This window comes from Meriones unguiculatus, chromosome 11 (genome assembly GCF_030254825.1).
Source record: "Meriones unguiculatus strain TT.TT164.6M chromosome 11, Bangor_MerUng_6.1, whole genome shotgun sequence".
In the NCBI taxonomy this organism is placed as follows: domain Eukaryota; kingdom Metazoa; phylum Chordata; class Mammalia; order Rodentia; family Muridae; genus Meriones; species Meriones unguiculatus.
In genome coordinates, this window is record NC_083359.1 from 102,318,428 (window position 1) to 102,334,493 (window position 16,066).

General features: G+C 38.6%; 1 protein-coding gene across 2 annotated transcripts in view; it reads left to right on the forward strand.

Annotated features, from left to right (window-relative positions):
* Positions 1 to 16,066, forward strand: part of Aida (axin interactor, dorsalization associated) — a 33,447-nt gene that overhangs the window by 5,394 nt on the left and 11,987 nt on the right. For both annotated transcript variants that reach the window (XM_060364875.1, XM_021657821.2), the window contains exons 2-4: positions 1,329 to 1,398; positions 7,478 to 7,531; positions 7,906 to 7,960. In XM_060364875.1, coding sequence (XP_060220858.1) covers positions 1,329 to 1,398; positions 7,478 to 7,531; positions 7,906 to 7,960 — 179 coding nt within the window. The remainder of the gene's footprint in view (positions 1 to 1,328; positions 1,399 to 7,477; positions 7,532 to 7,905; positions 7,961 to 16,066) is intronic.

Genomic DNA, 16,066 nt, shown 5'->3' on the forward strand with positions numbered 1-16,066 from the left:
AGGTATATTTTAAGTTCTTTTGGATGTATACCTAGTAGTTTAAAATTGCAGGGTCATATAATAAATATATAGTTAACTATTTAGCAAACTGCTAAACTTTTCCATATGATTGATATCATTTTCTGTTTTTTTTTAAAAAGATTTATTTATTTATTATCTATCCAATGTTCTCTCTGCATGTGCATCTGCATGCCAGAACACGGCATCAGCTATCATTACAGATGGTTGTGAGCCACTATGTGGTTGCTGGGAATTGAACTCAGAATCTGTGGAAGAGCAGCCAGTGCTCTTAACCTCTGAGCCACCTCTCCAGCCTCCCATTTTCTGATTTTTATCAGTGATGTTTAAGGGTCCTGCTTTTTTTCCCACACTCAACAACACCTTTTATTTTCTCCATTTATTTTTTAAATTATATTGATAGATCTCTGGTTGTGAAGGGGTAGCTTGTTATTAGGTATGTCTTTTCGTATGACCAATGATATGGATCTTTTCATGTTCTTATTGGCCATTTTTACATCTCTCAAGAAAAATCCTTATTTGAATATTTTCCCCAAACTGGGGCCTCTCTTTATTACTCTTAACAAATTGATTCAATCCTTTCTGTTGAGCTTGGAGTAGTCACATTGATCCACCCTTGAAAACGCGAAGCCCTACCTTCTGTTTGCATGCATGTGTGTACCATATGTGTGGAGGTCAGAGAACAACTTGGGGAAGTTGGTTCCCTCCTACCTGTGGGCCTTGCGAATCAAATTTGGGTCATCGCACTTGAAGGCAGACACTGAGTCCTTTCACTGGCCCACAGCTGCTGTTTTTAAAGTATGCTGATAATAGGGAATCAGTGATTTCTGCTTATGAATGTTAGAATAATTTTTCTCCAAAAACAAGTACTTTCAGAAGTAGATTTTGATAGAGTATTTGCACTTTGTTATGGATGTGATTTGGATTTAGACTATGCAGCAAATTAATAGTAGATTGAAAAGCATCTCTAGTCAGTATAGCTGTTGGTGCTCCGACTCTAAGCTGATAAGTGCCTTCTGGCTAGTTGCAGAAGAAACCATTCATTCCAGAGAGTTGGATTCGATGTTCTTTGAGACCCTCCTCCACCCTAGCATTCTACTTTATTGTCTTAGCTTATGCAGAATCTGCCGACTGAAACGGTGTGAAAAGTACTGTAGCATATTTAGGGTATGTGTCCAAGGGTAAGAGAGACTGACATCACCACCACAAAGCATTGTGCTTCGCTGTTTTTAAAAGATTGAGCTGTATCATCTTGCTGCTGTTGAGATAGTTTGCTTGCTTTCAATTCTAAAAATGTTCTTCTCTTACAGATTAGCACGACACCTACAGAAGGAGGCCCAAGCTCAACACAATAATTCTGAATTCACAGAAGAGCAAAAGGTACTTTAAAACAATCTGTAGGTACATCTGATTTCAGGTGATAAGGAAAGTTCTCTATCTTTTGGTCCATTAAGCAAAATTCTCTGTGTGTGTATGTGTTGTGCTTAAATTTTAAAAAACCCTGCTTATGTTTGCCTCAGCTAAGTGGTCATTTGGAGATGACCTACCATGTGTTTACTCAGCCATTCTCTCTTTGATTGAGGCGGAAAACCGAGGCACTGCACTACAGCCACCTGGGGACACAGTATGTACACCCCACCTCACACTTATTCTTTCTTTCAAAATAAGCCAGTAAGCACCTGAAACCCCCAAACCAAACCAAGATAACAGCCCAAAGTGTAAGACTAAAAATAAAATAGTGGAAGTTAAGAATTTAGCCTGTTAATGGTGGTGCACACCTTAATCCCAGCCCCCGGGAGGCAGAGGCAGCTGGGCCTCTGAGTTTGAGGCCTGCTTGGTCTACAGAGCGAGTTCTAGTACAACAAGGGCTACACAGAGAAGCCCTGTCTCTGGGGAGGGAAAAATATTTGGCCTGCAAATCTGTCAGTAAACAGATAATGTTGCAAAAAGTTTCAGGAGTGTCCTTTCTCCTTGAGTTAGATTTTGTGTGTGTATCAATTTGATTCCCCATTAGAGATAATAAAAATAAAAACACAGGGACACTCATTCCTGAAGGTGGGAAAAGAGAGGAAATAAATTCTGCTTTTCCTGGCTCGGGGTAGCTAACTTTTAATCCTGTACGTAGTAAGGAAAGTGTTAGCACCCCACCCACCCCAGATCTCATAAGACAACATTGTGTGAAAACTCTAGTGACTCCATTCATTCATAGTCATTGTTTTTTCACAAGGGTAGTAAGTAGTTTGGGGAGCAAAATTTGTTAAGCCTAAGGAGATTTACTTTAGTTCACGGGCTTCTGTTTGTTAACTCGGAGTTATAGGTGTTTTTGAGAGAACAGACCACCAAGGTTAGCAACATTCTTGCCCAAGATAGTATATGTACATCTTAAAATATGTAAGATTGCTTAGCTAATATTTGGTTTTGGTTTTGGTATTTTAAATTTTCATGTTGCTACAACTTTAAAGAACATTTTTCTTTTCCTCCTTCATAATTGCTGATGTCCACCAGAGATTAGATTTTAGCCTGGAAAGTACCGGAGCAGACATGAGTGATTTGCTTGAGGAAGAGGACGAGAGCTGTATTCTCCCCTTTCTCTAGGGTTTGTGAAATCTGCCTTGAATAACCAGTTGGCATTACAGAGTTGAAACTTAGGATGTCTAAGTTCTGATCAACAGAATTTTAGTACCTAGGTATATGAATTAATAGTTAATAAAGTTATAAACATGAAAGGAAAAATAAAAACCTAGGACATTAAAACATTTTAGTGACCTCATAGTGTCCTCAATGATGTCTTCATTTTGAGTTATGTTTTGTCTCCCAATATCTGTTTATAAAGAACATGTCCATAGACCTCAAATATAAAGTGTTTGATTTGCTAAAAATGTGCTAAGATTATAAAAAAGAAAATAATAAGTGATGGGTATAGTCATGATTGTGGTAAGGGAAGTGATTGTAACTTTTTCATAATTTTCTTTAACCTGAGACTAAGGCCTTTGAGTCTCTGATAATGCTGTTCATCCTTTAATTCACAGCTTTTCCCACAGTCAGACATCTAACTGCCCTTACTTACTGCTTACAGACACTCCCAGATCTTGCGGTCCGAAAGACCTGAAGGCAGGCTGACCGAGAGTAGCGAGAGTAGTATACAGAGCTCTCTTTCTAGGCCCAAATGTCCTTATGAGATGAGGGATTAGAGAGTCCTGCAGGACAATGGAAGATATCTTTTTCTCTACAAGTCTAATAACTTTATCGAGGAGGTGTCACTTTGTTTCTTGGCCACTGGATTTTTGAAACGTTTGTTACTTAGAGTATTTGCCAGTGAGGCATGGTGGCTGCACCTGTGACCAGACAGAGCTTGGGCCTGCCTGTATCTGGCCTTACATCCCTTATCAGCATGTTCTACATCATGAATGTAAGTCAATCTACACATTTCTAAACGTTTAATTTTCTTAAAAATTCAAGTAAAACACATACAACCATCCATGGTAGGCCTTATTTGATTGTCACGTGGAGAAGTAGTTATCAGAGACCTTGAGTTATTAATAATGAATGGCTTGAAATAATGAGCTTCCAGATGTGGTCTGGGGTACATTTGTTCTGAAAAATTAATATTTTGAACAGAAAGTGTGACTTCTCAGGGCTTCAGCATGCTAATGTGATGTTGAATATTTTAAAGCGTGTAAGTGCATTAGTCTTTTAAATTTTTATTTGAGTTTGGAAAGCTCCCCCCCCCCCGTTGGGGTCTAGTGATAGGAGTTACTGTTGGATCTATAGAATCAGTTAAATGCTGTGTATGGCCCATAAGCCAGAGGGGGAAAACCCAACTGTATTTTTTTTTTTTTCAAGAAAAAGAAGAATGTTTGATGTTTCTTACTTTATTCTTGGCAAAATTAATGTGTGGTTTCTATTTTAAATTGGGGTAGGGTTTCCCTGGGATTAAAGGCATGTGCCACCACTGACAATTGAAAGAAAAATTTTAAAAATCAGTATTCCTGACAGTCCTCAAGCCTCAGCCTCCCTAATGCTGGGCGTATAGTGGGAGCCTCCCCTCACAGCAGTGTTTTCTAGCTCAGAGCAAACTTGTGGAAGTATTTTATGAGTAGAAGCTTTGTTGGTTCTAAGATTGCTGGTATTTACTCAAAGGATTACTACTTTAAGATAGATCCTATGTTTCAAGACAGTAACTTGCATTTTCACAATATTAACTTTAAATCTAAGAAACACAAAACATCAATGGAAATGTAATAATGAAAACATTAATTTCATACAGCTTTAAAATTGGTAGGAATACATAGGAAAGTGATCAGTGAAAATGAGACCTTTTCATACATTAAAAAAAAAAAATCCTAGAACAGAAATGGTAATCTCTAAAACTACATGGTAAAAGATAGTATGAAAATTCCATATGTACTTATTCTTGACATGCTTATTGATTTCTGATTTAAAGTAAGCTTGTTTTTTAAACATTTCTTTTAGTTTGAAGATTATAATACAATAACATTTCCTTCTTCCCTCTCCCTCCAAACCAACCCATATACTTCTTTCTCCCTCTCAAATTCATGACCTCCTTTTTTCATTCTTATTGCATACATATGTGTATATTTGTATACATATATGTTTCTAAATATAATATGTTCACTCTCTCATGTTACTTAGATGTATGTTTTCAGGGCTGACCATTTGGTATTGGATAACCAATTGGTGTGCTCCTCCCTGGGGAGGACTGCCATGCTCTCAGCATTGCTTAAATGCCTTAGCTCTTTGTGTAGGGTTGGGACCTCATGGGCTTTCCCATGAACTCACAATCCTTGACTACAATGGTCTTGAACTCTCAGAGAGCTGCCTACCTCTGCCTCCTGAGTGCTGAGATTAATGGCTTGCACCACTGTATCTGGAAAGCTTATGATTCTTATTTGAGCCTTTTCATGGTTAGTTTACTTAGCTTTCATTTCAGTTCTCAGTAGTTTTGTTATTATGACAGCTTAAGTGTCATAGCCAAAGCTGCCAAAAGCTTTATTCCATTGAATTCCCTAGTTGGTATTAATCATTAAGTGTCTATGTAGAATAAAACATGCTGTCTCATGCTGCTTAGAAAGCTTTTTCCTGTTTTGAGTCAAATTTTGTGGTGATGAGGATTCCGTACTATATGCTTGTTGTATATTTTTAGGGTCTTCCTTTTTATCTGTCTTCATCTCTACCCCCATCTCTTCTTTCTCTCTCTCTCTCTCTCTCTCTCTCTCACACACACACACACACACACACACACACTCTGGCTAGACAGAAGATGAGTAGTTATTTAAATATTGAAAAATTAAGCCTGGATTAGGTGAGACTATATTCTTTATATATATTTAACTGATTTTCCCTTATAGAAATTGAATACATTATAGCACAATTACTTTATTTTTTAATTGACTGTTTTTATATTTTTCCCTAATTGTTCTTCTGAGCTATCAATTTTCCTAGGTAATGACAAAGTAAAATAGCATTTACTTAGATTTTCTATACTGCATTAAGTATGAGCAATTAGTTTGAGTGAGTGCTAATAATTTATTAATAATTATTGCTTAGTATTTTTGAAGGGGTGGGAGAGTTTAATACAGGGTTTCTGCCCACACCTCTCAGGTTGGCAGGCTTGTTCCCTAGCCACCTGGCCCCTCAGAGCTTAGTCTTACTTTGCAGTCCTTGGACTTTGATATGTCTAGACTTGCGTTTCTTAAATGTTTTTTGTGCAATCTTTCAGTAGCAATACATCATTTTGACATCAAGAGCACATACAGTGTTTTTAGATTATTGCCACAGCTGAAGTGATAGCATCCTACTTTTTTAATATTGAGGTTGGGTGTCATTCCTTAAAATAATTGTAAATAATGCCTATTGGTGTTTTGCTATAGTGCAGTGCATTTCTGTATAAAAGCTCTTGGCAGTTCTACAAGGAGAAAAATTTACATTTAAGAGTTTATTTGTGAACTACCAGTTTTTAAACTATATTTTTATCTTACATGTGAAGTATAGAAAATTAAATAGATTTTGTCATCTATTTGTAAACAAACAAACAAAAAAAAACCCAGTAGTTTGTGTAACTAATCAAACAGTAGGCCTGGGTCTGCAAGGCAGTGGGCAGGGAGGGGGGGTAAAAAGAAGTGGATGCTATCATTTTTAAATACTTAGCATATTGATATATCTTTATACAAATAGAATTGTTTTTTAAAAATTTTAAAGATTTAATTCTGTGTGTGTTTTACCTGTGTGTGTCTATGTACCACTTGCATGCCTGCTGCTTGCAGAAGCCAAGAGGTTTAAAATATAGATGCATTGGTATGTCTCTGTGCAAAGAGAATTCCTTTTAAAATCTTTCAAAGTAATTTTGTGTGTTTGGGCGTTTTGCCTGTATGTCTGTCTGTCTACTGCTTGCATGCCTGGTGCCCACAGACGTCAGAAGAGGCTGTTGAATCTCTGCATCTGAAGTTACAGCTGGTTATGAGTTGAACCCAGGTCCTCTGCAAGAGCAAACAGTATTCTTTAACTGCCATCCCTTGGATTTTTTTTCTTAATATGTAAGAAGCCTAATCTCAATGCATAACTTTCCTTTTGCTCTCAGGACTCAAGGCAGGTAAACTTTGTCACCTTCCTAAACTCTTTAGTTTCAAAAGTACTCATTAGGGATTGATTCCTCAGCAGGTCTCACTGTATTTTGGTAAGGTTTGGATAGTTCCCTTTGTTGGAGTTTGTAGACTCTCATGGCTGTGCTTTGTAGTACATGATCCTGTGTCTTATGTCATATAGGACATGAGCTTATTGAAAGTATGCCTAGTCATTACTGCCCATTTTATATCCTTTTATAACACATTAAAATTCCCCACTATTTATTACAGACCCTGACTTTGCTCAGTGTTATGTAAGTTAGGCTTGCTTCAGTCAGAATTGCATTATGTTCCTGTACTACTAATAACTTCAGAAATTTTAAAAATTTTGGTGAATTTTAGGCTTAATGGAAAAGAAATCAGAAGCTTGGAAGAAACCATGGCATGGAACATTTTTCATTGGCATCCTTTTTTTTGGAACATTCGTATTTATTCTTAATGAATTAATATATTTATTTTGTAACAGGTCTCTCTATGTAGTCCTGGTTGTCCTGGAACTCTATGTAGACCAGGCTGGCCTTGAACTCACAGAGATCCACCTGCCTCTGATTCTTTGAGTGCAGGCTTAAAGGCATGTGCAACCATGCCGACCTATTTAAATTTAATGGACACAGAAAAATGTTAAAATTATACATATCAATGAGCAATCAGATTTATTTATTTATTTGTTTATTTGTTTCTTTATTTATTAAGACAGGTTTTCACTATGTAGCCCTGGCTGTGCTAGAACTTGCTATGTGCACCAGGCTGCCAGATGCTACAGATAAATAAAATTTACTTGATTTCATTTTATATTATAGTATTTTTTCTTCCTACAGAAAACCATAGGCAAAATTGCAGCATGTTTAGAATTGCGAAGTGCAGCACTACAGGTAAGTAGAATATATTTTTTAACTAATATTTTTGCTGAAATATTAGGCATTCATGCTAAAATCTATTTCATTCCAGAAGAGTTTTACAAATATGGGAGTTTGTCAGTAGCACGTGTACTTTCATGAGTTAGTTCATATTTTGTAAACTATAAAAATCAAAGATAGAATTTTAATTTTTTTTCTATTACATTTAACCTGACTATTCTAAGACTGCAAAACAAACAAAACCCAATTTGGGACTTTTTATTTTCTACTTTGAAAGCAAGAAATTGGTTTTGGATCATTTTGAATATTTGGTTTTTACCCCTTAAGAGACATAGGGCACAGGGAAATATTTGTAGTAAAAAGATGTAATGTGCATATTTTAAATTTAGTCCACACAGTCCCAAGAAGAATTTAAACTGGAGGACCTGAAGAAGCTAGAACCAAGTAAGTTTTATCTTCTGGTACTTTTGTGCTCTCTTTTAGGGAAATAGTTCGTTTTCTCTTAATAGCTACCTATGTAGCATCTTTTTAGTTCTTTCTAAATTCCTGCAATATTTGTAGTAGTTATAATTTGATGTAAATGTATATTAGCCTTTATTTTGTTTTGGTGGCTTTCATAAGACTACATTCCTTGAAAAACATTCACAGCAGAGTCTAAGGAAGAATATAAGCAATGGTCAGTGATGCCATTCAACTTACATGGCATGAAAGCTGCAGCCTGCTCTGAGTGATGTTTTAAAATACTTCCTTGTTGAATCTATTTACTTTTCCTCTTCCTCTAAAACTTTCTAAAGTAAATGATTTTTTTCAGATATTCCTATGGTTACAATGTTGTCCAAAAGGCTCCTGACACTTTTTTTATTTTCCTTTTTCTTTTTTGCTGGTTCAGATGAATGTTCTCTTTCTTGAAATATCTGCAGTATGGGCAGAGGTGAACATGAGTAAACTTTTGCTAATACCAGTGAGACGGGTTTGCATGGCTTAATAATGTTTTTGTAAACCTAGAACAGCTTTCAGATCCATTTGTTAAGGCAGATTTCTTTTTTTATATTAATATTTTTATTTTTAAATAATTTTATACATTCACTTGTATCCTAGCTGTAGCCCACTCCCTCTTTCCCTCTCCCAATCCTCCCTTCCTCATCTCCTCCCTGCCCCCTTCCGAGTCCACTGAGAGGGGGTGTCCTCCTCTCCTTCCTTCTGGTCCTAGCTTATCAGGTATCTTCAGGATGGTTGCAATGTCCTTATCTGTGGCCTAGCACGGCTGCTCCTCCCTCAGGGGGGAGGGGAAGCTCATGAGTTCATGTCAGAAACAATTCCTGTCCCCCTTACTAGGGAACCCACTTGGTTACTGAGCTATCATGGGCTATGTCTGAGCAGGGGTTGTGGGTTATATCCATGCATGGTCCTTGGTTGGATAGACAGTCTCATAGAAGACCCCTGTGCACAGATATATTTGGACTTTGTGGGGCTCCCTGTCCCCTCTAGGATATACTAATTCCTCCCTCCTTCATATGATTCTCTACACTCTGCCGAAGGCTTGGTTATGGGTCTCAGCATCTGCTTTGATACACTGCTAGGTAGAGTCTTTCAGGTGCCTTCTGTGGTAGGCTACTGTCCTGTTATTTGTTTTCTCCTATTTCCAATGTCCATCCCCTTTGTCTCCTAGATGAGGGTTGATCATCTTAACCCTGAACCTCTTTCTTGTTTATCTTCTTTAGGTGTACATATTTTAGTATGATTATCCTATCTTATAGGTCTATATAAGTGAGTATATACCATGTGTGTCTTTCTGCTTTTGGGATACCTCACTCAGGATGATTTTTTTCTAGATCCCACCATTTGCCTGCACAACAAGGACATTTGCTCAGCCATGTTTGTAGCAGCCTTATTGGTAATAGCCAGAACCTGGAAACAACCCAGATGTCCATCAACAGAGGAATGGATACAGAAATTGTGGTACTTTTACACAATGGAATACTACTCAGCAATTAAAAACAAAGAAATCATGAATTTTGCAGGCAAATGGTGGGATCTAGAAAAAAGGGCAGATTTCTTAAGTAGGGAATCATAAAATCAAAGCATTTTAGAACAGAAGGGAATCTCGGCTGTGTGGTCACATTCTTTCTGCAGCCCTTAATAGCTGGACAGGGCCTGAATCAGGTGAGCAGAGTTGATATTTGTGTAATCCTTTTGGTGTTGTCACACCTTGGGTGAAAGGTAAAAGAATCGAAGAGATTGTTCATATCACCTTCCCAAGCTGCCAGTTCTCAACTCACAGCAAGGCTGAAGGCCTAAGTTACTGAAGAAGTTAAAATGGGCTTGTAAAGGAAGGGCCAGGGTTGCAAGGTCTATACTAAAAGGGATCAGGTTTCTGTTGTTTTGTTTGGGTTGTTACAGAAAAGCAACAAAACCACAGAAACAAAGATCTGCTGTGACACTGGTGGCTTCTCCACAGTTGTTAGATGATCGTATTTCATCTCTAGAGCAAGGTCCTTCTACATATGACAAAAATTATGATGAACTGTGTCATTTTAATAGTTTCGGTTACTTTATGTAATGCAGACCATAACCTTTTTGTTATAAGAACTATAATTTTATATTCCTAAATAGTTTTTACCTGTACTCAGTGTTTACAGGAATGCCAATCAAATAATATAAAATTTTAAACTTTTTCTGAGCACATTTTCTCATGTGTAGAGCTTTTATGATTTCTTTAAAAGGCATTAACACAAATACTTTATATAAGTTATTAGTAGCTTTATTGGGATCTTATTTAGATACCATAAATTCACTAATTTAAAACATATAATTCCTGCGTTTTATTGTCGTGACATTACAACCATCACCACAGTCAATTTTAGGATATTTTCATCACCCTAAAAAGAAATTCCATATCCACTAGCATCACTCATTTTTCCCTGTCCAACCCTGACCCTCTCCAATTACTAGTCTAGGCAACCACAAATTTAATTTGTCTATGAATTTGCCTATTCTGAACATTTTATACAAATGGAATTATATATGGTCTCCCGTGATTGGCTATATATAAGATATTTTGGAGAAAAGCACGTTGATATCTTTAATTAAAGCATCGTAGCTCTGAGGCTGGTGCTCCCTGTGGCAGAGCACATACCCAGGATGTGGGAGGCATCCTCAGAACCACAAAGAAGCAAACAAATGTAGCAAGGTCACAGCCGAAGTCGGGATGTGGGTGTCTGGGTCTAAGGAAACTCCTTTGTTTCTTCTCTCTTCTTTCTTTCTTTCTTTCTTTCTTTCTTTCTTTCTTTCTTTCTTTCTTCCTTCCTTCCTTCCTTCCTTCCTTCCTTCCTTCCTTCTCTCTCTCTCTCTCTTTCTTTCTTTATTTTTCATAAAAAAAGTAGGATTCTGGCTTCTTACAATTTTCAGTTAGGATTTTTTGTTTGTTTGTTTCAAACACAGTTTAAGAATCTTGCAGAGGCCTGGGGATGTGGCCTGCAGGAACAAGGCCCTGATTCAGTTCTCCAGAATTGTGGAGCAGGCAAAGGGAAGGGGGAACTTTATTCTAGATGGGATTACTATAGAGACTAAGCTTTTTCTCAGGAGGTACTTATTATCTCTCTGTAACCATCCTATGTAATTTCTCTCTGTACCTCAAAGATTTCATTGGTTGCTTTTGTTTGTTTGTTTGTTTTTAAGAGTTATCAACTGTATGATAAAGATTTGTATTAGATTTATTTTATTTGCTTCATTTTGGTAAGATGACAAGGCCTTGTTATGTAGCCCAGTCTTGTCTGAAACTCAATTCTTCTCCTGCCTTACCTTCCCAAGTACAGGAATTACAATAATTTATCTCTGGCTTCACCTTCATTTTATAATTTTTTTGAATTTATATAATGCCTTTTGAACTTCTTCTTGATGTTTTAAAAAGTTGTTTTTCATCTGTCTGTTTATCTAATATCTATCTGTCTGTTTGTCTGTCTCTCTGTCTATCTGGGAGTAGAATGCTTAGCTCCTGGGTAGACATCAGAGGATAGCCTGTAGGACAGCTTGTAGGAATTGGTTCTGTCCTTCTACCCTATGGGTCTCAGGGGGCTGGTAGCAAGCACCTTTACCTGCTGAGCTGTCTGCTGGCCCCTCTTAATACTTTTAGGTGATTTTAACCTGTTGATTCTGGAAGGAGCATAGCAGTGTATACTGTATCTCAGTAGGGCAGTAATTTTTTAGTTTATCAAAGTTGGACAGTTATGTGTTATTCCTATTCAAAACACTTCCTGCAATTTAGCGTTTAACTACATTAAAATTTTTTTAATCAGTTTATTTATCCACTTTACATCCAGATCATAGCCCCCTCCCTCCTCTTCTTCCAGCCCCTCCCTCTTCCCCCATCTCCTCTCTCCTATTCCTCAGATAAGGGGAGCCTCCCCCCACAACTCCCAGCTCATTAAGTTGAATCAGGACTTAGCAAGTCCTCTTCCTCCGTGGCCTGATGAGGCAGCCCCACCAGTGGGGAGTGATCAGAAAGCAAGCAACAGAGTCTGTGTCATAGACAGCCACTGCTCGCCTTACTAGGGAATCCACATGAAGCCTGAGCTGTCCATCTGCTACATCTTTGTAGGGGACTTAGGCCCAGTCTATGCATGGTCCTTAGTTGGTGCTTCAGTCTCCAAAAGCCCCTCTGGGCCCTGGTTAGTTGGCTCTGTTGGTTTTCTTGTGGAGCTCCTGTCACCTCCAGGTCCTTCTATTCTTCCTCCCATTTTTCCGTAAGACTCCCTATACATCACCCAATGTTTGGCTGTGAGTCTCAGCATGTTTTGATATGCTGCTGGGTGGAGCCTCTCAGAGGACACTCCTGTCTTGTTCTCTCTCTTCAGCCACTTCTGCTATTTATTCTTTTTCTCCTTCTGAGTGAGATTTAAGCATCCTCCTTTGGATCCTCCTTGTCACTTCTTTGGGTCTATGAATTATATGTCTGTCCTATCTGGCTAAAATGCATAATTATGAAGTGCTTTGTTTATAGTTTAAACTTTGCAAATTTGTGCTGTATTCAATAGATATGAATGTCTTGAGAGGGAGTCTTCTTAAGTAGTTAAAAAAAAAACAAAAACTATTGAATCTGGGTGTGGTGATGCATGCCTGTAATCCCAGCACTTGGAGAGGTAGAGGCAGGTAGATTGATGTGAGTTTGAGGCCAGCCTGGTCTACAAAGCGAGTCTAGGACAGCCGAGGCTACACAGAGAAACTGTGTCAGAAGGAAGAAAGGAAGGAAGGAAGGAAGGAAGGAAGGAAGGAAGGAAGGAAGGAAAAAATTGAGGATGAAAGTGGTTTTCCACTTTTGCCTACCATAAAGTGATAGGTTGCTACAAGAACACATGTTGATATTCCATGTGTGTCATTTCTTAGAGCGTGAACTGCAAGGTAAGGGCAGGTCCATTCCTCATAATTAAGAAAGGCTGGGAGCACTGAGTTCTCAGTAGGAGAGGACACCACAAGTGTCAGAGTGGTGTGTAAGGACATGAAACTGAAGGCCCTATATGAATGGTCCTCAGGTAGTGGTGTTTTGTTGGGAAATTGTAAAACACTTTTAAAAAGTGAGGCCTGGGGCTAGCAAGGTGGATCTGAGTGTAAAGACACTTGCCAGCAAGCCTGACCACCTGAGTTCAATCCCCAGAACCCACGTAGTTGAAGGGAAGAACCTATTCCCAGAAGTTGTCCTCTGACTTCCAAAGTGCATGCACACAAAGTACATAAAATGCAACAAGAAAAAAATCAGTGAAGCCTGGCTGATGGAAGCAGGCCATAGGGGAAGTTCCTGGGGTTGGTTGTACACAGGAGTGCATGTGCCTTCAAAGGCCACAGCAGCACCTCAGATCCCCTGGAGGTCAAGTTAAAGGTGGTTGTGAGCTACCCTGAGTGGGTGCCTGGAACTGAACTGTGGCTCTCTCAAAGGATAGCACATGCTCTTAACGCTGAGCGTTCTCTCGAGCCCCAAATATTTTCTTTGCAAAGCACTGATATCTGAAACAAGTTTACAAAATGCAACATGCTTGCAGCTGTGGTAACACATGCCTGGAATCATTCCACTACGAAGGTGGAGGCAAGAGGATTAGGAATTCAAGTCTAGCCTAAACTATGTAGTGAGTTTGAGGCCAGCTTGGCCTACATGAGACCTGTTGCCTCTCTTCCACCTAAGGGAAAATACTCTTTATAACTAATGTAGATTTCAACTTCTTTTACATATGTTAAGGGTTGGCTTTTTCTCATTATTATAAAATACAATTTCTGTGTACTATCTCATATGAATGACAAATGTTGTCGTCTTTTCTCCCATTTTTAGTGTTTACCACAGTACGGTGTGAATGATTAGTTGCTGGGTACTAAGTTAACATTCATTGTCCCATAACATTCAGAAGGGATGTTGTTATGTTTGGAAAAGACAGAACTCTCCTGTGAGGCAGGAAACACTAGGATTCTAGTCAGTCACAGTGGAAAACTGTGGTATTAATCCCGCATAACAGTGCAGGTTTCTACTTACTCTCTTTTTAAGCACCGATACCTGAAAAAAAAAAAATAAAAGAAAAGAAAAAGAAAACAAAAAAGAAAAAGACACAAAGTGCAGATACTTGAAGCTGAGTGTGGTTGTGTTCAACACTTTAAAAATTCTCCTGCATATTCTTTAATTCTAGTTCCCATTTTAGGGTTGGGAGAGCTGAGTAATGTACTGTACTTCAGCATAGTTACACTAAGAGTTCACCCTGAGTCTTGTAGGGCTAGGATTCTATTTAAACCGACTTTGATCTTCTGATACTTTCTGCTTGCCTGTAAACTTTTTAATATTTGAAGAAGCCAGTTTCAAGCTGGATGTGGTGGGATATGGCTGTTCAAGGGGCTGATGTGGGAAGATGGTCAATTGTCATGAGTTCAGGGCCAGCCTGTGTTACATAGTAAATTCTAGGCCAGGTTGGAATCCAGAGCAAAACTGTCTCCTCACTGCCTTTTCCCCAACCCCACACACAAAGCTCTACTTCCTTCTCTGAGCCTCTTTTGCCCTTGCTTCTTCTGAAATACTGGACAGCTTCGACACCAGAGTGGCTATGACAGTGCCTCTACCCTGGGTCACAGCTCTAGTGCCTTCTCACAGCTTAGTTTTGAAACACTGGACCCTGTGGACTATGGCTGCTCCGCTGTCCATTTACACAGCTTCCCATATGTCCATCCTAACAGTAACCACTTTTGTATATTAGCCTGTCTACTTGTTGGCATCCATTGTCTGCTTTTCTTGAGTTTGGTCTAAGGTCCAAATGGTAGTTTTTGATGAGTGTATATCTCAATCTAAAACCTTCCCGCAGCCTGTATTCATGTTTGAAGACCTCCTTTGAGGATAAGCTCTACTGTGTCTAGATCTATAATATGTTAATATGTATATAATAAAATGTTATCACAAGAGGGATATCAGAAGAATAATTTTTCTGCTATAAACCTTTCTAGTTTTATGCTGTTGAGGGGATTTCTACTCAAGACAGAACAAAACATGGTGTGTTGCTCTTCTGCTGTTCTCTGGGAGGCCAGTCTTTCAGCGTCTCACATTTGTATGATATCTGGTCTAGTAACATGTTTGTTGTCTGTCTTTCTTGAGTTTGGTTTAAGATCCATTTAAGACTTCTTGATCACCATGTATCTTAGGGTAGTCTAAAACATTGTGGGCAGTAAATGCAGAGTTATTGAGAAAAGAAAGATGGTGGAATGGTAGGAGCTAAAGAGGGGGGGTAGTTTCTGACTTTCTTCACTCTATCCTGTGAGCACACATACAAGAAGTTGGCTGACAACTGACAGTCATTGGGGTACACCATGCCATTGCAACTGTTGCCCGTTGGGTAGCCCCCGGTAGAGGCTGTATGCCAATCTGCCCTGCCTCTTTTGGCTCTAAACTATAGGACTTCTAAGTTAAAGGCTGAGTGTGTTGAGCACTAAGACACAGGAGCCTTTTGTGTTGCCCATTTCATGCTGTGGATTTACCTTCATGTAATTTGCAGCTAGTTAACAGGGACCTGCAAGGCTGGAAGTAAAACACTGAATTATATACTTAGAGCACTATCGTACATGCCCAAAGGGAGCTGTGGGCAGAGAGCAGCCACAGCCAGGACACAGTACCATGTTGTCTGGAGACTTCTCTTGAAGATAAACTCTACTTATTTATATCTGTAATATATAGACATATACAGTAAATTGTATCATAAAACAAATATGAGAAGTATAACCATGCTAACACAAACCATATTAGTTTGGTGATACTAAGGAGAAAACTCAAGACATAATAGGATATGTGTGTGTCTCTCTAACTGTCATCCTTAATGTCAGTCCTTTAATTACAGCAGTACAGGGAGGAGGTACCCCATTTTTCACTCAGGACCTTGTACAGAGTTTGAGGGAGGAGTCCTGATTTTCTCAGACCTTCTCTAAAGAAGTATACGGTGGTTCTGGAATGATAGTCTGGAAGTTTAAAAATATATTTAAATGTACATGGCAAAACTGACTAAATACTAGCTCTTTGAGCTATAGCGTTTGATTTTT